At 40.9% G+C, this 22140-nt stretch overlaps 1 protein-coding gene across 2 annotated transcripts in view; it reads left to right on the top strand.

Moving 5' to 3' along the window:
- Positions 1-22140, top strand: part of LOC141374299 (uncharacterized) — a 193024-nt gene that overhangs the window by 16944 nt on the left and 153940 nt on the right. For both annotated transcript variants that reach the window (XM_073902147.1, XM_073902148.1), the window contains exon 2: positions 13518-13751. In XM_073902147.1, the coding sequence (XP_073758248.1) occupies positions 13730-13751 (22 nt within the window). In that variant the 5' untranslated portion in view covers positions 13518-13729. The remainder of the gene's footprint in view (positions 1-13517; positions 13752-22140) is intronic.

Here is a 22140-nt window from a genome sequence, read left to right on the forward strand (position 1 = left end):
TAAGCAACACTGGAATGGAGCCCTCAAAACCTGGTTCTGGGAAAAGCTGCTAAACCATGAACCTCCCATCAGAGCCCAGCCTACTGACACTGCCAAATGGGAAAAGTCAAGAGGTAATCACAGATTCCTTCAAGGAGAAAAACACGTCCCGTAGAACATGGAGAAAAGACATTTTCAACACTTCAGTATTTTCATAGAGACACTCAGTGTCGTAACATAACGGAACGGTGACTGAAGTCTGAGAGATTACGTTCTTCAAAATCATCCTTGGACTGTAAGGACATCCAGCAGCAACCATGACTCCTTGAGAACCATCAGCTCTGGGATGAAACCACGCAAATAGTGGGACAGTAATTCTGAACTTGAGACGCCTTGATCAGAAGGAGGGCTGGTGTACGTGGAATCCATTCCAAGAGAGTTCCAAGATAAAATGGTGGAGGGAGTTTTGGAAGCTTGACTGAGCTGAATTGTTACAAAATGACAATAGGATTGACAAAACTGGAAAGTCAAGGAGAGAGAAAGTTCCAGGAAGGTATTTGTAGAAAGTCCTTCATCTTCCATAGAAGGGAGTCAGTGGATGACCCCTAAAGCAAAAAACATGCCTAACAAAAACATAATAGATCCAAACTTTTCAAAGACTTTTCTTTTTTATTTTCTTTATTTATTTTTTAAGATTTTATTTATTTACTTGAGAGAGAGAGCACATGAGAGGGTGAGGGTCAGGGAGAAGCAGACTCCCTGCTGAGCAGGGAGCCCGATGCGGGACTCGATCCTGGGACTCCAGGATCAAGACCTGAGCTGAAGGCAGTTGCTTAACCAACTGAGGCACTCAGGTGCCCCAAAGTCTTGTCTTTTTTAATTAGAGGACTTTTTAGGAAGATTCATCTTCTTGAATATCAGTTATATTTTCAGCTTAATTCCATTTTAATTTTGACATAAATTGTATCTTTCAGACCATGACACATCATTTTTAAAAATGAATGCTATACATTTAATGATTACATTTGCTTGTTTAAATGTTTGTAGACATATCAGGGTTGGTATTGACTAAACATAAACTATGCTTATCTTAGTTGACTTTTGGGAATGTTCTTTATACTATTCTGTATTATCTGAATTATTTAACTGAAATATTTTAACTATTGGAGAAAAAAAAACAGAAAATGCATTTATGAGGGGAATAAGACCAAATCCATCCATACCTTCAGAGTTTGGGTTACCTTACCTACCTAAATATCTTATTAATGAGAATCTAGAGGATGAATATAGATTTGCTCAAGCTCCTTGTCCACCTGTGCAGACCTTCCCAGACTCACCCTGTTCTTCACTTTGATGGAAAGAAGCTATTTGATCGCCCCCCCCACCCCACCCCATGCAGAATCAGGGACCATAAAATCATATATTCAGTCCAGGACATGAAACTTAATCCTTCACTTTGCCCCCTTCCTTCATCGTAAAAGATAAACTGATATAAATTGAGCATGAATAAATGCACGTTCTCTAAGCTTCTAGTTTCAAAGCTCCAAATACCATGTGTTCATCCCACAAAGATGACCTTGGTTTTAAAAATCCCCAAGTTTTGACCTATTTACTGCCATGGACAGACATCCTTTGCTCAATCACACTGAGGTCTACCTGCTCTGATGTCTCTCTGTGGGATCCCTGACATCATTTTGACAACATTGTCTTTGTGAAATAAAAACCAAAGCAGTCCATCTTAATTGTCTTGGTTGCATACAGAGAACTGTGGCCTAACTCCCGGAAAACAACGGCAGCTTTTGAGAGCATCTGGTTAATGAGAGTTGAATTTTAACCTTGGAGACCATTCTGATCAAAGAGGTCACTGATAGGTAATGTGATAGAGGTGCTAATTATTGCTACCAGGGCCATCATACTGCAGTATATAAATGCATCAAATTAACATGGTATATACCTTACATTTGCATGTCAAATACATTTCAATTTAAAAGGGTGGGGGGAGGAGTCCAAAGATCTAAGTAAATAAGGGCAAACCCTTGGGTCCATGAAGCTGGGATTCTTGCCCAGAACCACTCAACCAACACACCTGGGATCAGAACCCAGCTCTTTCTACCAGCCTACCCTTTAAGAATTAAGGTGTTCTCTATATTGCTTTCCATTACCCAGCTCTGGAGGGTGGCATAATGGCAAGCAAAAGGAATATCCACTCAAAACCAAGCAAATCTAAGTCGGAATCCCATTCTCTTTCCAAGTACGAATATAGCTTCTTGGGAATATTAACTTATATTTTTCTTACTGTTCCTTTTCTCCCATCCTTTCCTATCCCCACCCCATTACAGGAAGAGAATATCACATACTTTAGTGGGTGGATCTTTTTCTTTAATTCACTTGGCTTGCTTTTTCATTGGTAAGGAAAATTAACCTGGAATTTATCTAGTCGGTCCACCTATATGGGTGTTCATCAAGGTAAAATGAATGCTTTATAAATTAATTCAATCCAAGCCAAAGCTGTGTGTTTTCCTTTGACACGGGCATTTTAAGGGGCTGTGATTGATACATCATTAAAAGAATTAGGTTTGAGGTTAAATTAGTTATTGAACCACCTCCATGCTGGTGCTGTCCATTGTGTGTGAGATTGGACAGGCTGACCTACCGCTCTGCATAAAGCAGGCTATCACACCGCGGGTGTTCAACTTCCAGCAGCTAGAGAATGGTAGTCCTGGAAAGAGACAACATTGTAGATAAAAGTGTGCATTTTTATAAAATAGTAATTAATTTTCACCACAAAAGAAATTGCTTGAGCAGCTTTCACTCTGTATGGCCCCCATAACGGCACACGCAGGAAGTAAAGTTGTGAGTTTTGCTCTTTCAATGCTCAGATCTCTGTGTTAGGAAGCCATCTTGGATTGACGTCATCGATAGAGGTTCACAGAACACCCTATTACTAGAAAGTCTTATTTTAATGAGTGCTCTGCCCCCATTTTTAAGAAGCTGATCGTGAAATGCAATTTAATTCAGGGACACTACTGGAACTTAGATTAAAGTACTTATTAATAAATGTAGCTACAATATGAGAATGGTTTGAATGGAGAGTCTGCTTAATAAGAACCCTGGAAGATCAAACACCACTTTCCCTACTTTATGAATCAGTGGTGTCTCCATAAATATTCGATTCATTTATCAGTCTTATATGTTTATTTAGGTAAATGCATCATAGGCATGGCCAGATTGTTAAATGTGGTCTATGCCGAAAGCACATATTGCAATGCATGCCTCTTAGTTTGCAGGCATCACTCTAGGTGATGATAAGCAAATAATTGGAGTCTCCACGTCTATGGATTTTATATTCATGTGTGTGTGCAGAAAGTTCTAGCAATAGATGAGCAAACAAGTAAATGAACAAGGCTATTTTAGGTATGATAAGTGGGGTTAAAGTTAAACTGGATGAGGGAAGGTAAGTTGGGTGTGGGGCTTACTTTAGATCAACAGCTCACTGAAGGTTGTACCAGACTCCCTGTGCTAAGCAAGAGGCACGATGGGATGATGTGAGAGCCGTGACCTCCAGCCAGTGGACAGAGCAATTGGGGGACCCATCTGTCTTGCACTTCCAACCAGTGGGGTTGAAAACTAGCCTTTACACCTGTCCCAGATATGGATCCTCATTTGCTTAAACTGGGAAGTACCATCTTCATGCTCAAAACTGATTGAATTAGGGATGGAATATAGTCAGGTCATAGTCAGTAGGACCATAGAAAATATTTTCTGGGGCTTTTTCTTGTCCTTGATAACATGCTGTGAGTATGTAAGGCTGGGAATGGTGAGTGATTTTTCCACCGGGTTAATGTACAGACAGCAGTGTAAAGAGAAAAAGATATTGGGTGTTTGATAACTTTATTTGGTACATTCTCAAGCTAGAACCATATCTGGATGCTTAATAACTTGTCTTTATTTAGACCAGTCTGAAGGGGGTTTTCTGCCACTTGACTATATTCCCGAGTAATATGGTACCCTTTCTTTGGTCTCTCATGGTCTCCTTTCCTAGCTTTTGTAATCATAGTCTCCTAATTGACCTGATGCTTGTCCTTCTCCTGAATCCATTTCCTTAACTAGAGCCAAAGGATATCTTTAAGTCATAAATGCAATCATGGCACCTCTTTGCTTAAACCTTCATGGCTCACCCTTGCCCTCAACAAAATTCCAAATATCTTTTTAAAGAGATTTATTTATTTATTTATTTTGGAGAGAGGAGGGAGGGGGGAGGAAGGCCCGAGGGAGAGGGGGAAAGAAACTTCAGCAGACTTCGTGCTGAGCACGGTGCCCAATGTGGGGCTCTATCTCACGACCCTGGGATCACGTCCCCGAGATCATGACCTGAGCCAAAATCAAGACTCACACTTAACCAACTGTGCCACCCAGGCACCCCAAAATTTCCAAATATCTTGACATGAAGGTGTTGTCACACTCTGCCTTTTAATTGTCATATTACCTTAGGTAAGTCCTTCAATTTCTCTGTCCTCATCTATTAAATAAAAGTAATAGGTACCATCTGATAAGCATTGACATGAGTTGAAATACGTTCAGTGCATTGAGCAGGGTGGCAAGGGGAGCAGTGCCCACCGTGGGTTTCCCACATTTCCCGGCCTCCCTTGTAGTTGGGAGTGGTCGTGCAACTAGTTCTCTCTAATGAGCTGCGGGAGACAAGCGACCTGTGTTAAGATCAGAGCAAGGCACTTGAGAGCAGAAGTGAATTTCTGCAATCTCTCTCCTTCTACTCTGTTGACTCAGGCAGCCTTGAAGGTTTCCCCCCTAAGATGGCAACACTGAGTCACTACTATAGAGCTACTTGATCGTCAGTGCATTCCAGAGCAGAAAAGAACCCATATATATAAAGCCCCTTAAAATGTGAGGGGATACTTGTTACTACATTATTACCTGTCTTAGCCTGACTCAAACAAAAAATTCCTAGCAGATGGCAAGCTCTTGTCTGATTGTTAGTAATTATATCTGGCCCTTCCTGGCTTTCCTGTTGTAGGAACAAGCCTCAGGAAAGCCTGAAGCCTGGATCTGCCAAGAGATGCTGGCTTGGGCAATGACTTTGGTGTGCACAGTCTTAGAGGACACATCAGGAAGGTTCACTGCTGTTTGTACCAGTTGCTCATGTTCAACCTGATCGATAGGGAAGCCACCAGGCCGAGTCCACGTTCACTCAGCCCAAGCTGAGTGTTATACTCTCCGTAGGAACTCTGAGTTCAAGGTACAGTTAGCTCCCTTGAAAAGATCCCATGTGGTGATGACTTTGGCTTTGCGTGGCTGCCTCTGAACGGATGTATTTCCATATGCTTTGCCACGAATATAAGTTGATGCTCTCAGACACGTCTGGCTGGTATTGGAAGGGAGGAAACACTTTTTCTCTAGCCTCCTAGGTTCCATGGCTGAGTCTTCCAAAAAGAAAAAATACTGACAGGCAGATTAACAGGAGAAAAGTTACACATACGTATTAATGTTGAATCACTGAGACTTCTTGGTGGGGAAAGGTGAATACCCTAGAAAAGCAGTGAGATTTGAGAGCTTCTCCGCCATCTTAATAAGGGAAGGGGAATGGATGTGGGCCTGTGGGGAGAGTAAATGATTTTAAGAAAGAGGACTGGGTCCTTAGAAAAAAGGGTGGAGGTGTGACAGTTTGTGACAGAGTCTGGGTGTGGTGTCGATGTCTAGTCTCCTCTGCTGTGACAAGGTTCAGTCCTTCCCAGTGATGACACTCGTGGGGACGATACGGATGACAGTTGAGTTCCTTTTGGAGGATGTATCTTGAGGCAGATGAAGGAAATTCAGAGAAAGCCTCTCCCTGCAACTGCCATGTTTCAAGCGCCTGTAGTTCGTAATCGACATCCCAACACAGTTCGTTTGGGGTGCCATGTCCTGAACGCCTTCAGCATCAGTCCACCCATCGCACCCATCCCATCCCTGTGCTTCTGTGATAATCATATCCCCCTTCTGCCTCATCATCCTCCTTCCCCAAACACCATGTTTTCAGGGAGTGTGAACTCTGGTTATTAATATGCTAGTTTATCCTACTGACGGTTGCACATACGCTGTTCCCTCGGACAGGGGTGTATCCGCCAACACCGGACCACCTCTTCCTCTTCTTCCTGATGTGTCCTGTTCACCCCGCCGTCATGCCTTAGATGTCCCCTTCTTGATGGTAATTAGTGCGGGTGCTCCTTGTATGTGCATGGACAGAAAGCTTCATGGACTTACCCATTGTACCAACGTCCATTTTACTGTAGCTGCTATAGATCACTTCTCTCTGCAGCCTACTGGCCTGTAGAGGCCCCAGGACTCCTCTCCTTCAAGGACTGAGTCATGATCATTATCTTGGTGCCTGTCGTTCCACAAATGTTTGGATAAATGAGAATCTACTATGCATCTACCTTGAGGAAGCACAAATACTTCTTTCACCAAATGAACTCATGCTCTAGTTGTTCTGGCTTTTTCTTACACTCTGTTGACTTGTATAAAAAAAAAAGCCTAAGAAAACAGGAAAAGGTAAGGGAAATATTGGAACTTGGCTGCCCTTTGTTTCCCCTTAATTACAGTATCTTTAACCACTAAAGACCATATAAAGGTCCAAAGAATAGAAAAACAATTAGCAAATTCATTAACTGTCTGCTTACGCTTTCAGTCTTAAGGATAATTAGTTGTCTTATACTTCTACTTGGATTAACACCTTGTGCGTGGAAGCAGCCTATATTTCATGAGTATTTTTGCAAAATAAAACAGGGTGGCGGGCCTTGCGAATGGATTAATGCAATGACATTGTGCATTAAGCAGAGTCTCTATTGATACAGCTAAATTTGAGTGTGGGGGTAGAAATAGAAATGCCATGATTTGCTAGTGTTTGGATTTCTTCAGAGTTCATCTAAAGTGTCAAATTTCATCGTGGGAGGGAGAGATCCTGCATAATGATAGCAGAAACTCTTCGTCATGTAGACATTTTCAATTATTTATATGGCCTGATAATGTTTGAGAAAGTTAGTGGTAATTACTGGCTGATCCAAATTCATATTTGAGGATCCACTGAGGCAAATTATTAATTCATTAAGCAACTATTTGTCTTTGCATGTATTCCATACAGGACTCTATCCAAGGAGCTTTGCAGTGAAAACTGGAATAGGACGGTATAATTCATGTGAAAAAGCAAACACACAAATAAATACAATTCGAGGTAGAGGATAAAGCACTGATTTAGGAGAAATGGTAAGATACTGGCTTTTAGAGTAAAAAGGTTTCTTCCAGGTGGGAAAATCAGGGGCATCTTTGTAAATGAAATGACATTTGAATTGATCTCTGGAAAATAGAGGGATATTGGGAAATAAGCAGAAACATTCTCATTCTGAGGGGAGCAGGAATCAGTCTTGTCGATTCCCAAGCTGAATTTATTTCTAAAGGAGCTCCTGGAAATGAGAAGGCGGGGGGGGGGCGGGGGGGGACTTTCCCTCATTAACTAATTACTTTAAAACCCGTGGCATTCCTGTAAAAGCTAGGATGAAAGTGCAGTTTTTTCACATGTAAACTTGGGCCGCTCATTTAGAACACGGGCTTTAAAATACCGTTGGGATTGACGAGGGAGCAGTATCACCACCAGCCAAGCCTAGTTAATCTGGATGTGACTACAAACAAGGCAAGTCGTATATTAGTCTCCACCTGAATTTTATGTAATGGCAGCGTTTTGTGGGAAGCGGGCATCTTCACTTATGTCCATTAGGGGCCCTTTTAGAAATGGCATGAATATCATCTTAGAGTGTAGAAAATAAGTGACCTCCCTTGAAGACACCTTGTTATAGTAACAGCTGATTGTGTAATGAGTTCCTGTTGTTTGAACTGTCCAGAAAAAGACAGAATGGGGCAGAATAATCCACATTCTGAATCTCGTGGAACATGGAGTATTTACCTAGCCACTATCCTGTGCAATCCAGTGCAGGGTGTCTCATAGGAGAGCAGGTCTATTATACAGTGGGAATTAAGTGGGAGCAACATGACTGTCCTCACGATTGCATACCAATAGCATTTGAGGCAAAGGACAATAGAGAAAATACTTTTCATTAGAGCAAATAGTACCATCTCCATCCCAGGCTGACAGAGTACCTAATTCTACAGTTACATCAATTCCTCTTACCTCTTTTACGGACTTGAGTCTTCCTGGTTGGGTTGGGGATTGAGATCCCTGTGATTTTAATATTATGGAATGCCTCCTCTTTGGTGATGACCAACACAATATATTATTACAATGAAGGTAGCTATCACTGTGTGGTAGACCATGCTGACTCTCTAAGGCAAATTAATCTTTTGTTTCCTTGTTACCTATGACTTTCTGATCCCAAGATGGCCAACACTGACACCCAAGAACAACAGATGCCTATTTTAATGATCTGTTCATTAAATGACTTGTTTTTCTCCAGCTTCATTAAAGAAGGACCAAAGAATGAGAGAATGCTTGGAAATAAAGAATTAGGTAGAATACCTCTGTTAGCTCTATGACTATTTCTGTCAAATTCACAAAGATCAGAAGACATTGTTCTGCTAGGTTTCAGGAAAATATTCAAAAGTGATAATTCGTTTGGTACTGTTTTCTTCCCACCTAAGGCAATGCAATGTGGTTTTCCAAAGACAGTAATTTTTCTCGCGGTCTGTTTGATTTAGGAAGCAGTCAAGTGTTTTTAGAATCAGGAGGAGAGTATCACTCCTTTGTTGTCCAATGCCAGATACTCTAATATTTCGTACCTTTCATCTTCTATAAAATGGTGCACAAGAAATATGTGTCCTATTTACTTAATGAGATTTTTGTGCAAAGATTAAATTGCAAAATTATAAAACTATTTCTCAGCTAGTTAAGATAGAAATTTTACACACAAAATTTCAATCACTTTGCAACCCACTGCCTGGAACTTTTTTTTTTTTAATGTTTTATTTATTTATTCATGAGAGGCAGAGGGAGAAGCAGGCTCCCAGGGAGCAGGGAGCCTGATGTGGGACTCGATCCCAGGACCCTGGGATCATGACCTGAGCCAAAGGCAGACGCTTAACCACCTGAGCCACCCAGGCGCCCCTGCCTGGAACATTTTGAACAGGAAATCAGTGATATTTGTTAATTGTTAATGATTTGCAGAATGTGACATTTCTGATTGCAAACAAAGTGAATCAGAAGGAAAAGTGCTTTCTCCTATGTGTATATGAAAAGACCCTTGGAAGGCATCCAATTCTAAGGTACCCGTAGAGCAGACCGTACAAATAAGGATGCTTTCAAGAATGTAAAGGAATGCTATTTAAAATGGTATTAGACAATAGGTATAAACCGGGAAGTGTGGTTTTATCCAAATACCCATTTTTCCCTGAGGAAACTCTCATCTAGATAACTGACTTCACTAGGAGTTGAAGTGTGAAGGACTTCACAGGGGCTATTCAAAAGCTATCTGCAAGGTTAAACAGTTAGAACCAACTTTGGAACTGCAATACATGTGCCCCATAGTTAACTATTTTGAAAATGTGATATCGTTCAATGAGGTGTAACGTAGGACTTCTTTCAGCTCCAATGAATGTCTTTCTCTCTTTACTTTCTGTGATGTTCTAGAAATAGGAGTGCCTGGTTACCTTGGTAACTGTGACCAGGAATGCATTGTGTTGCATTAGCAGTCAAAAACATTCTCTATCCCTCCAAAAAAGCACCACACCCAGAAAGTTTTACAGGCTGAATCTCCGTGAAATTTCAGTAAAGAGAATTCTTTCTTTAAAAAAATATAACAGGGATGAAAATTTCCCAACTCACTTTATAATGCTGGTGGGGCTTGGATACAAAACTAGTCCATGTACATTTTGTGGGTCTGAAAATTTCTTCATGTTTCAGGCCAACATACGGTAAAATGCTCCAGTGTAACAGATTAGTACTATCTGTTCCCATCTTCAGGAGAAAACTTCATGGCCATATGACCATAGCAGGGACTCATAATTAAAAAGATTTATGGGTGTCACTATAAGAGATTTATTGATGTGTATCCCAAACAACCCCCTGAATAAACCTGGGAGGGCACAATTTATTAGGCAGGTCCCACAGGGGAATCATGCAGATAACTGGGAAATGGCATGCTAGCCACAAAGACCCTAAGCACAGATGCACATGGTGGGAGCATACAGTTAATGTGTTCACCGAATAGCACGAGAGATACTATGGCTGGAATAGAATGAGCCAAATAAGCAGCTAGAGATTAGACCAGAAGTGTATCAGGATCCCATGAGAAGTAGGGCTTTCTAGGCCCTTGTAAGAAACGTCACTGTTAACTTTGAGCGAGATGGGAAACAATTCAAGGAATTCAAAAAGAGAATCCGAATCTACATTATAAAAGAATTAACCTGGCTGCTGAGTTGATAATGGACTGTAGGGTGACAGGTCAAAACAGGGACACCTGTTAGGGAGGTGACTGCAGTAATCTAGGTAAGATATACGCAGGAAGCTAGGGCCAGGAGTGGATGGAGAAGGTGGTGAGAACTGGTCAGACCCCAGATATGTTTTGACCTTGGCTGAAGAGTGTATGAGGAAGAGAGGAGATAAGGATGATTCTTGCATAAACTATAGCTTGGGGGGTAGATAGAAAATTTGGCTTTTTCAGGATATTTTGAATCCTATTTCAAAGGCATAATGGATAACCTTATCTCTTGCTTGTAGCCCTTACTGAGAACTTTAGGGAGTTGCTAATTCACTCCTACACCCTGAATATTTACTTCCAGCTGCCCTCAGCCGTGACGGACACAGAGTCTGAGTCCCAAGAAGTAATTGGTGGGGATTGAACTAGTGTTTCAAAACTACATGTTAATGCCAGCCAACTTCCCAGACCAGGGTAGAGTTCTCCTGTTCTCCCATCTTTACCATCGGCTCAGCGCACCCAGCATTTTAGATGTGTGAGTTGTGGCACACCACCTCTTTGGACATTATTCTTTGAATGGATAATTTTGGATGGCAAGATAAATTTAGAAATTATTCACATGGGCTTTCAAAAGTATGGTGTATATTGGAGTTTATAACTTATATTCAGGGGCAGGGCAATTTTCAGGGTTGGCTTAACCAGAAGCTCCTGTTTCATTTTTCCTGAGATTTCTTTGGCTTTGGGCTTTCCCAGTGGGTTGGCTTCATATTCAGGTGGCTGCCCTTTATGGGGCCAAAATGGCTGTAGCATTCCAGCCATCACACCAAACCCCACTGTGACCATAGGAGGGAGGATGTTCTCCTGTCGAAGCACAGTAAGCTAGAGTCCCAAGATTAGCTCTGATTGGACCATTTGTGTCACATGCCCACCATATGCTGACTAGTCCAAGCTGAGACACACCCCAGCAGCAGCAGCAGGAGTGAGTTCATGGCCTAACCGGATCTGCGGGCTATGTAGATAATAGGTGGGTACCGAAATAATAATATGCATGACATTTACAAGAGCGATTAAATGGATAGGCAACCTGTGTGTCCTCTACAGTCATTTTGTCAATATTTATTAATCATACACACATGCTATATGGCTGCTTTGGTCTTTACACAATCCCATGTGCACATAACTATTTATTTACCAATATGCTTTAGCCGTTGTGGTAGGCAGCATCTCAGATGGCTCCAAATGATCCCTGCCTCATGATAGTCATACCCTCATGTTGTCCCTCCCTTCAGTGTGGGCTGAATCAAACAACTATTTCCAATAAAAAGAATACAGCAAAATAATGGGGTGTCACTTCCAGGACTAGCATTCCCTCTGGGCATCATCTCTCCTCCTGTTGCTCTGAGGAAGCCACCTGCAATCTTTGGAGCCATCCTATGGAGAAAACCACATGTAAATGAAATACCATCTCTGGCCAACAGCCAGTGAGGACCTAATGCCCACTTGGAAATGGGTCCTTCCACAGTCAAATCTTCAGATAAGACCCCAGCCCCAGCTGACATTTAATTTTATAACCTTGTAAGAATTCGTAAGCCAGGGGGCCCAGTTAAGCTATGTCTAGATTCCTGACCCCCAGAATTTATGAGATACATTACTGCTTGTTTTAAGTTGCTAAATTTTGGATCCATTAGACAATTAATACAATCATAATGTCTCAAAATTTGAAACCAGTTTAATTTTTCAACACCAGGGGCTTGGCCAACCAAATGATAGTATCCAATGTTGAGGAAGTCGAGTTAGACCATCTGACTGAAAATACCACTCACCTCCTTGTCACCGCATCGACAACTGTGGCCAAGAACCATAATCCTCTCTCTGATCCTCAGTTCTCTGTAAATAATAGCGAGTATTTCATAAGGTTATCAAGGATGTTAAAGGACATAATCCATCACTCAACAAAGTGCCTGGCAAAAAGCAAACCATCAAAAAGCATCAAGGGAAGAAAGTTTTGTTTTGTTTTGTTTTTCTTAAATGATTGTATACCTGTTATAAAGCATGAACCTGAGGCGTATTTATGGATGTGGGAAATGTTCACAACATAGTAAGTGCAAATTCAGGTTTTAAAAAAACATGCTGATGCATAGACACCAAGTCTAGGGGTTGTATGTTAAAATGTAAATTGACTAAAATTGATCATGATGATAATGGCTAACTCTGTGAATACTCTAAAAACTAGAAAAGGTACACTTTATGTGGGTGAATTGTATGGTATGTGAATTATAGCTCACGTAAAGCTATTCAAAATGTAAAGTGTTTTTCTTTATGTTGTAGACTTTTGTTTGCCTCATTAAACATTTCAATGTTCTCTACTGTGACCATTTTTTTTAAATAATCAGAAAGTCTTATTAAAAATCTGGTGATGACTCCAGTTTAAAAATACTTGCAATAAACAACTATATGGTAGGTATGCTTGTCAAAATTCCATTATTGGCATTTATCTCTAAGTATACACGGTTTAATGGGGATTTATCATTCTTGTGAGCTAAACAAAGAACTTTTTTTTTTTTTGGCATTACTTCATTTCTATTACCCTTTAAAGGCCAAAAATTTACAGATAGGTGTAAGCAAATCTGATTGTCATGGTGAGTATTCTATCATTTGAGAAATGATTGGAAATAATTGGAAATAATTGGAAATGATTGGAAATAATTCCCCAATATATTTTCTTATAACTTTGTTTACAAACCAGCCTGAAACACTGAGACAGAACAGTTTTAAAAAAATGCAAAGGATACAGGGTCAACATACAGTATTACTTGATTGACTATTAATCTCTCCAGCGTTGTGCTAAGCATTCTGCATTGAGTATCTCTTCGAATGCCCTGTCCGTCCTGTGAGGCTGGTCTAGGAGGTGCTCCTGTTGTAAATGGCTCCCAGTGATTCCCCACCTCCTGACTCTTTATGCCTTTGTGTGTGTGCGGGAGACCTAATGACTTGTTTCTAACGCATAGAATACAGCAGAGTGATGAGCTATCACTTCTGTGATTAGGTCGTAAACATGGGATGTCCATCTTGGTGGTATACTACTTGTATTGCATTCTTGACTTGAAAACTTTGATGATGCAGGTTGATATGTTTGAGAAGCCCATGAAGGAAGGAACCAAGGAAAAACCTCTAGCCACCACTCACAAAGAAACTGAGGCCCTCCGTCCAACAAAGTGTGAAGAATTGAATCCTGCCAGTGACCACATGCCCTGGGAAGTGGGTCCTTCCCTGGTTGAGCCTTCAGATGATTATGGTCAGAGGACCCACCTAGGCGGTGCCAAGTTTCCAGACCGATGAAACAGCGAGACAACATATGTGAGTTGTTTTAAGCTTCTACATTTTGGGATAATGTTTCATAAAACAATAGATAAATCATAGCATTCTATTATTGTATTTTCACAGTGGGAAATATATTGTGTTGGGACAAAAAAAAAAAAAAGATGTCTGTTTTCAGATAAGTAGGTAAAACTGGAATTCCTCACATTAGATGGTATTCCAGCCAGGCAGAAAATAGATTTCAACACATTTTAATAATTTGGTAAATTTGTCATTGAGAGTGTATTCATAAATGTGTGGTTGTTAGGAACTGAGTTTTGGGTTCTCTCTTACCCTTTGGAGAACAAACTTAGTTTCTTACAGAACATGTCAAGGCGCGTTTGTGTGATGGAAATCTAGCCCTAGCATGCCTTGCCCGTCACGACCACCCCCATGTTATAGTAAGGAGAACAGTCTACAATTCTTGGTTTCTACAAGGCAGCTTTTTACTCTGCGGTGCTAACCACCTCTTTCTGAGTTCTCAGAAATCCTGGAGGTAATTCAAAGCACGAATATAGACTCATTTCTATTAACACTGTACAACAAGACTATTTTTGCTCTCTGAGTGGATGCCTCATACGGTGTCAATAATGATGCCTTATTTTGGGGTCTGGCAAGTTTATATGGGAGCATTTCCTGTAATGCTCTGAGGTGAACTGCCAGTTACCGCGGCTGCTCACCGCCTGAGCTGGGTGATCAGGTGCTCTCCTGCCGCATCACTGATGGCAGCCCCAATGGAGACATATGGAATGTGTTCTGGGAAAATTGTGTGACTCGTCCTTAATTCCTCAAAGAGTAGAGTTGGACCTGAACTTTGCTGTGAGTCCAAGACACACCGTCTTTTCAGCCATATTTTTGTTCTCAAAAGTCTGTGTTTCTTCCTGCTCACTCCACTATTTACCCAGCTTCTGGGGTATGAGACAGATGGTCTAGGAATTATTCCCTACATTTTGCAAAAGAGAAAATGATACTTCCGAGTATTCAGGGAGCTGGTCAGTGTCACTGATGTGGATGTAGAGAAGAAGCCATGGGGTTTGAGCAAGGTCTCGGGACCTTAAACTGCAGTTCTTCCCATTCTGCTACATCATCTTCACTATCTGGATTGGAGGTTATGTCATAAAGCAATGATACTCAGCAGACAGAGCAGACGGGGTGTCATTCAGGGGAGCAGAACACTTCAGTTCCTTAGTAATACTCCTCTTGCCAATGCCTCAGAGTTTGGGCTGCGAAAATCTCTACAAAACCTTTTTCTGGCTGCTTGTTTGATTGTGCCTTACTTTTAATGCTAGTGCACAAGTAGTTTGTGTCATTGGTATAAAAAGGGATGCATATTTGCATTATCTGTCATCTCAAGACTCTTGATACTCTTGAGTAAACTGAAAATGTGACTCTCTTAGTTCTGGGTAAAAACATTAGGAATACTTTGAAAATTTCTTGCTTAAGGTATTTCCACTATTTTTCTCAGAGTTCTTTTCTCCCTCAAAAACTCTCTCCACACTAAAATTTGGGCTATTTTTGAAACTCTAAACCTTAAGAAATATCTTCATTTCAAAAGTGCAAAAGTTTACCTGATACTCATTTTCAAGGCAATTTGGATCCCAAATCCCATTCAGAATGCTACCCCTGTCTCTGTCAGTCTTCAAAGAGGCAAAGTTTATAGATAAATGCTTTGATAATCTTTAGACAAATTTAAATGAAGTTAACAAAAAGTATATGTACGTCGTACTTCTTAACACACATAACGTTTAAGGAATAGTTAAAAATATGAACACTGTGCATTTCTACAGAATAGTTCAATGAAGTGTCCAATTGATAGTTTGCTTTAACCTAGTTTAATAAAAATTTTTATCAGAATGCCATAACTAGAAAGTATAAAAATTGCTATAGGGTATTATGCATTTTTTAGTACTCGATTTAACAAAGTGAGTTTGTCTCATGTGAAACATATAGTCAATCGTGACTAGTTAAGAGATGAATTAAAAGTTAAATTAAAAACTGAACATAATATGATTTCTCTCTCACACATAAATCCACATTCAAGATCTAGTCTAAGACGTGCTGTTGAGTTGCCATGGACACATAGAGATTTTTTTTATAATAAAGATAAAACCAACAGCATTGCTTCATAATGTTTGGAGAATATTTTGAATATTACTGAACTATTCACTCTTTTAAAACAGTGAAGTTATTAACTAAAGATGGTAAATTAAGGAAGGATTAGTAGAGTTCAAAAGGAAGCATTATTTGGATTAATAAAGATGGGGAAAATCTCATTTTCTAAAAATTATAGCCTATCTGAAGCTTGAGTGACTTGATCTATAATATTTCATTAAAATACATACCCTAAGCCTTGCAAGTGTAAATTCAAAAAAATTACCGATAGAAAGAGAATATTTTGAGTGGAAATGAAGAGAGTGAACTCAAAATTTTCGCAATTCATTTGGGATCTCCTGACGTAAATAGATATGTACGCTGGATGGCAGAAAGCTGTGCCCATATGGGGTGTACAGTTTTTTTCTCCCCCAAATAATCTAAATATCCTTGTTGGTAAAAATAGCTTCATTTATTAATCAAAATATTGGAGGCTCATGGCATGAGGGGCACTGTACTTGGAAAGGTGAGTGGAAAACTATTATAGAATACAGATGTCCAATACGAAATCTAGCGGCGCTTGGCTGGCTCAGTGGGAGGAGCATGTGACTCTTGATTCAGTGTTGTAAGCCCCACACTGGGTGTAGAGGCTACTTAAAATCTTAAAAAAGAAATACCAACTCTATTTTTTGGCTGTGTTGTTTGGGAAGGCCATCGAGATTGTAGAACTCATTGTAGTCGACTATAAAACAAGAGATGGAGATGTCCCTGATAGGGGTGTTCTGAATACATAAAGTAATGCATGCAAACCATTTAGTTGTATGATTGGCGTATGAGTCCTCAGAAATGACAAGTGTTATTTGTATCAGGGACTTGTGCTAAGAGTGGGCCAATGAAGAACACGGTCTCAGTAAGTACACACTGCTTAAAAGGGTTTTCTCCTGTCGGAGGAAGAACAAGTAAGCCAAGAAGACAAGCTAGGGCACGTGGCTGTGGATGGAGCGTGTTATGTCTGGAAATGTTCGTGGCAAGTCTGGCATACCATCAGGAGGGAGAACAAGGGGGTACTGTTGATATTTCCTAGACTGTGTGTGTGTGTGTGTGTGTGTGTGTGTGTGTGTGTGTAAGGTTAGGAAGCAGTGCAGCCAAGCTCAGTTTCCTGCAATCAAAGCAAATTGGAGTCATTATGGAATATATACAATCCAGGTGCACAGCTGTTGGCATCCCAAAATCCATTCTTGCTGAGAGGGAGGAAGGACCTTCAGATCTTCCAGGCAGGACTCGGTGTCTGGTGTCTCGTTGTATCTAGGTATGGAAGAATATTGGAAATGGTGTTAGACCGAGTCTGCTCAGGCTGCTCCATCAGAATACCGTAGATTGGACAACATATAAAAACACACACACATTTATTTCTCTCGGTTCTGGGGCTGGAAGTCCAAGATCGAGGCGCCAGCAGATTCCACCTCTGGTGAGGACCCACTTCCTAGTTCGTAGGAGGCCATCTTGTTGCTGTGTCCTCCAATGTTGGAAGGGGTGAGGGGGCTCTCGGGGGCCTCCTTTATCAGGTCCCTAATCCTGTTCATGGGGACTCCACTCTCCTGACCTGATCGCATTCTCAAGGTCCCACCTCCTAATACCATTCCACTGGGGGTTGAGGCTTCAATATATGAATCTGGGGGGACACACACACACAAATTCAGTCCATAGCAGACCTGGAGACCGAAGTTCACCTTTCAGTGTGTGGAGAAAGCAGACAGGACCCCATGCACACTTGCAATACAGCTGACATTCCACCATCAGCTGAATCAGACACGAATCTTCTGTGGAAAGACGAGGGTCTGACAGTGACCATATGCAATACAACAAGGCAGACCTGCTTGCTTAGGGTGCACATAATCAGAGTCCAAGAAAGTCAGTGACCTTGAAGATGGACTGTCCATCCCTAAAATAAAAGGATGGTGTAAGCATTCCCTTCCAAGACTCATCACAACCGTGAAAAAGCCATAGAAAAATGTAAAGGACGGCTCAGAAAATATCATGCTTTCAGCTGTTTATTGAAAGGCACTTTTTTGTTGTTCCTAATTATGGGCAGTGGATTTTTTTTCCTTCTTCCTTTATAAATTGTGGACTTAACTAAAATGCCCCTAAGATACGGTCAACAATATTGACAGCCCTCCATTAATAATGTAAATATGCCTAAAGGAAATCATTATTTGATATCTGACAAAGAAATACTGCAATTGTAAAAGGTTGATGTTTCAACTGTACCAATTATTTGGGAAATAATTTGCTGAAATATGAAATGGCAAAAAAAAAATCTGGTGTCTTTTCAAAGATCAAGGCTCGTAAATATAATTCACAATGAAAACTAACATAATGTGATGAAGCAAAACATCTTTTCAGGGTTTTTAATATTCAACTCCAAGGTGTGAATGGTACTGCAAAGGTTGTCTAAAATCACTAAGAAACAAATGAGAAAAAAACAAAGACCCAGGAAAAATGTTCTAGTATAGGCCTATTGTGAATGAATATAGAAATATACACTGGTGTGTACAATTTCCAGGACAAAAATAAATAAAGCACGAAACTGAACTTAGAACTCCTTACCGAATATTGACCTTATAAATACCCTCCTGGCCTTTGTGTTTGCCAATAAAATTATAAATCATGATTCTTAATTCTGCCTGGGACCATATGCATAGGAACCCCCCCCCCCTTTCGTGGGGTCATTTGGTTTTATGTGACCACAGAGGACTGTTCAATGGGCAATGACCTCAGTGAGTCAGGAAAAGCTTGTCATCGAAACATACAACGTGGTTCTCGGCTTACGGAAAAGCTGAAAGCATCTGAATTTTAGCGAGATGACTGGATTTACTTGTAACTTAGCACAACTGGGAACTTCTCCTCTATCTCTCCTCTTTCCAAAGTTTCAGGGGCCACCCAGAGTTCAGATGAAGCTGGCTTGAATATTTACAATGCATCAGGGTTTCCCATGCGACAAAATTCACTTTTGGTCTCAAATCCTGGGTTTGTTAATTAAAAAATACATATATAGGGCTTTAACATAGGTTTTAACTTGCCTCCAACCCTAAGAGCCTTGTAGAAAGGGTTATGGCATTTTCAAATGAACTGTGTGTTCTCCACTGAAATTATAAATTGGTAACGGTAGTAACTGCCCAGTTCTAGAGTAGGATAAAGCCCCTTGTTAATATCAATGCACATTTATAGGGAGCCGAGGGGATACAGGAGGGTATGTGCTAGAAAAAGACAGTGAAGCAAGATAAGTTTTTCTCTTTAAATTGATTTACCACCTCTTTAAGAGAGCAGACACACCCTTAGAAAGATACACAGCCACCGATGGGCAAGTGCCATATGCCGGTCCTGGGGTGTGGAGTGAGGGCCAATGACAGCGTTTGAGCGGAGCGAGAGCAGAATTTTGAAGGAAGGCTTCAAACAGAAAGTACAATTTGAGCTTACTCCCTCAACCTCAACTTTTTATTTTATTTCTTCTGACCAAAACAACTTTGTTTTCTGGGGGGGGGGGGTTGTTTGTTTGTTTTTATCAGTATACGTGTTTTTTGTTGTTTTATGTTTTTAGTTTCAGGGGTCAAATTTAGTGATTCATCAGTTGCAAATAACACCCAGGGCTCATTCCTTCAAGGGCCCTCCTTCATGCCCATCACCCAATTATCCCTTACCCCCGCCCACCTCCCTTCCAGCAACCCTAAGTTTGTTCTCTGTATTTAAGAGTCTCTTATGGTTTGCCTTGCTCTCAATTTTCATCTTACTTTATTTTTCCTTTCCTTCCCCTATCTTAAATTCCACACAGGAGTGAAATCATACGGCATTTGTCTCTCTCTGACTGTGGGATTTTTTATTAGAGTTTTAGCTGGAGTGGCCACTATGGGACATGCTCTTAGGCTAAAATTTGTAAGAACAGAAAATGCAGTCTTGTGGTTCCCTTAATCGAAGTTCAGCTCTTCTCCAGACTCAGGCTGCTTCTATTTATCTTCCTCTGACTTCAGGTAATTGACTGATATATACTGTTTTGAGTTTAGTCTTGGCATGTGGACATTTGTTGGTTCAGTAGGATCCCAGTTGACCACACAGAAGGGAAATTCTCGAGCTTTTAAGGAATCTGAGACTTCCATACAAGAAAAGCAGAAGGTGATGTGTTACAGGCAAGAGAAATATGTCTGCCAGAGATTCTGGGACAGAGTGCTCCATAGGCCATGAAACAAGTATGGTGGTCTACTTTGATTGAATGGAAGTGGGAAGGGAGGTGTGAAGACTGGAAATAGAGCATGCCCTTAAGAAGTCCAATGTGAGTGGCTGGGTTGGGTCTGGTCCTACGGCTGTAAGTGAGAACTAGAGACACCTGCCATGGTCTTGGAGAACAAACCCCAGAAATGTACCAGAGGGAGGGGATCATGGGAACTTAGACACAGAAGTATGATGGGAGAGACTTTTTTTTTTTTTTTTTTTTTTACAAACATGACATTGTATATTGAGGTGCACTACTAACGTGGAGAGAAAGACCATCAGTGGATGAATGGATAAATAAAAATATGGTACATCTACACACTGGAGTGAAGAGGAAAGACATACTGATGCATGCTACATCGTGGATAAAGTTTCAAACATTATTGCTTAGGGAACAAGCAGTCACAAAGTGCCCTATATTGTGTGAGTCCCATTACATGAAGTGTACAGAATAGGTGAATAGCTCCATCCCCGTTTCTTTTTTCCCCACACAGGCACTTTGCCTATAAAATCTTCGTATCTTTACTTTTCTCTCTCTCTTTTTTTTTTAAGATTTTATTTATTTATTTGAGAGAGAGAGAATGAGAGAGAGAGAGCATGAGAGGGGGGAGGGTCAGAGGGAGAAGCAGACGCCCCGCCGAGCAGGAAGCCCGGCGCGGGACGCGATCCCGAGACTCCAGGCGATCATGACCCGAGCCGAAGGCAGTCGCTTAGCCGACTGAGCCACCCAGGCGCCCCTCTTTACTTTTCTCTTGCTTTGCTTCTCAGAGGACACTCAGAGAAGTTTGCTTCTCAAGTTCTCAAACTTCCATTCAGGCATCCTGAGTCTGCATCCTGGCCGCATCATAGCACACTCTTCTTCCTTGTACCCCATACCACACCGTCGTCCTTCAGTCACTGACCTGCCTTTCCTGATAGACTGCAAGACCCTTGAAACCAGGATCCTGACCCCAAAGCCTAGGACTCTCTGTGGCACAGGACTGATTCTCAGTAATTGTTGCATGAATAAATAAAACTAGAATGACCCTGTCAAGCTTAGAGTAAATTCCAATAACGGCTAATTAATTTCAGGGCCTCCCGTCCCTCCACCCATAGCAATCATGGTGATCACCCCATCAACTGAGTTTGAACGTGATTCCCTTTCTGTCTGTCATCTGTGAAAATCTCAGTGGATGGCCTCTGTGGATACTGCAGCGATTCTCAACACCATGCCCTTTTGGTATGTGTGGATATTCAAGCCACTAATGACCTTTTTTTGTGTGTGACTTGGGAGTGAAAAATGATGTTCATCAGATTCACTACTCAACTTCTTGCATGTAGGGAATAGTTTAATAAAATAAGCCATCCGTTCCGAGTGTGTGATATCTTTAGGAATGCCACAGATGTAGTAAAAAAGAAATTTAGGAACTTAGCTGCTATTGCAATTCTAGTCAGGATTCTCCAAATTTTAGTACGCCTACGGTCTCCTTGGAAATCTACGTTAGAAGGAATAATAGCTCAAATACTAGCCATAGACTTCGTAATCGGTGACATGAGCACTGATACTTTTTTTCTTGATGAAGACTCTCTCATAATGTAGCCGAGATAATCCAAGAGTGATGTGAAGGAAATGTGGTATCTGTTGACAGTGTTAGCTCACTTCCCGTTAGCTCTTCTATTGCTATCGCCTAGATTTCGGAGGACCTTGGCCTCAGATGATTATCCCACACAAGGATAGCAACATGCTTCTGTACTCTCTTATGGGATAAACTACACTGTATCAGTGCACATAATGACTCTGAGGTTTGGCTGGAAGTTGGCAGTGATTATCATGGGGTGAAGTATGGCACATTTCAAATAGCATTAAGCTCTCCGGTAAATATGCATGCACAGGATATTTTAAGGAATGAATTTTGCTTCTGGTTATCTCAGTCTGACTGACAAGGTCACAGTAGTTTTAAAAGTCATAATAAGAGAAATCTCAAGACAAAACTGTATTTGCAAAGTGTCAGATTCTAGAGAATGGTGCCCACAGTGAGACAATTTATTTTATTTT

This window comes from Callorhinus ursinus, unplaced genomic scaffold (genome assembly GCF_003265705.2).
Source record: "Callorhinus ursinus isolate GAN/ISIS: 27379988/994484 unplaced genomic scaffold, GSC_fseal_2.0 scaffold16, whole genome shotgun sequence".
Lineage (NCBI taxonomy): Eukaryota > Metazoa > Chordata > Mammalia > Carnivora > Otariidae > Callorhinus > Callorhinus ursinus.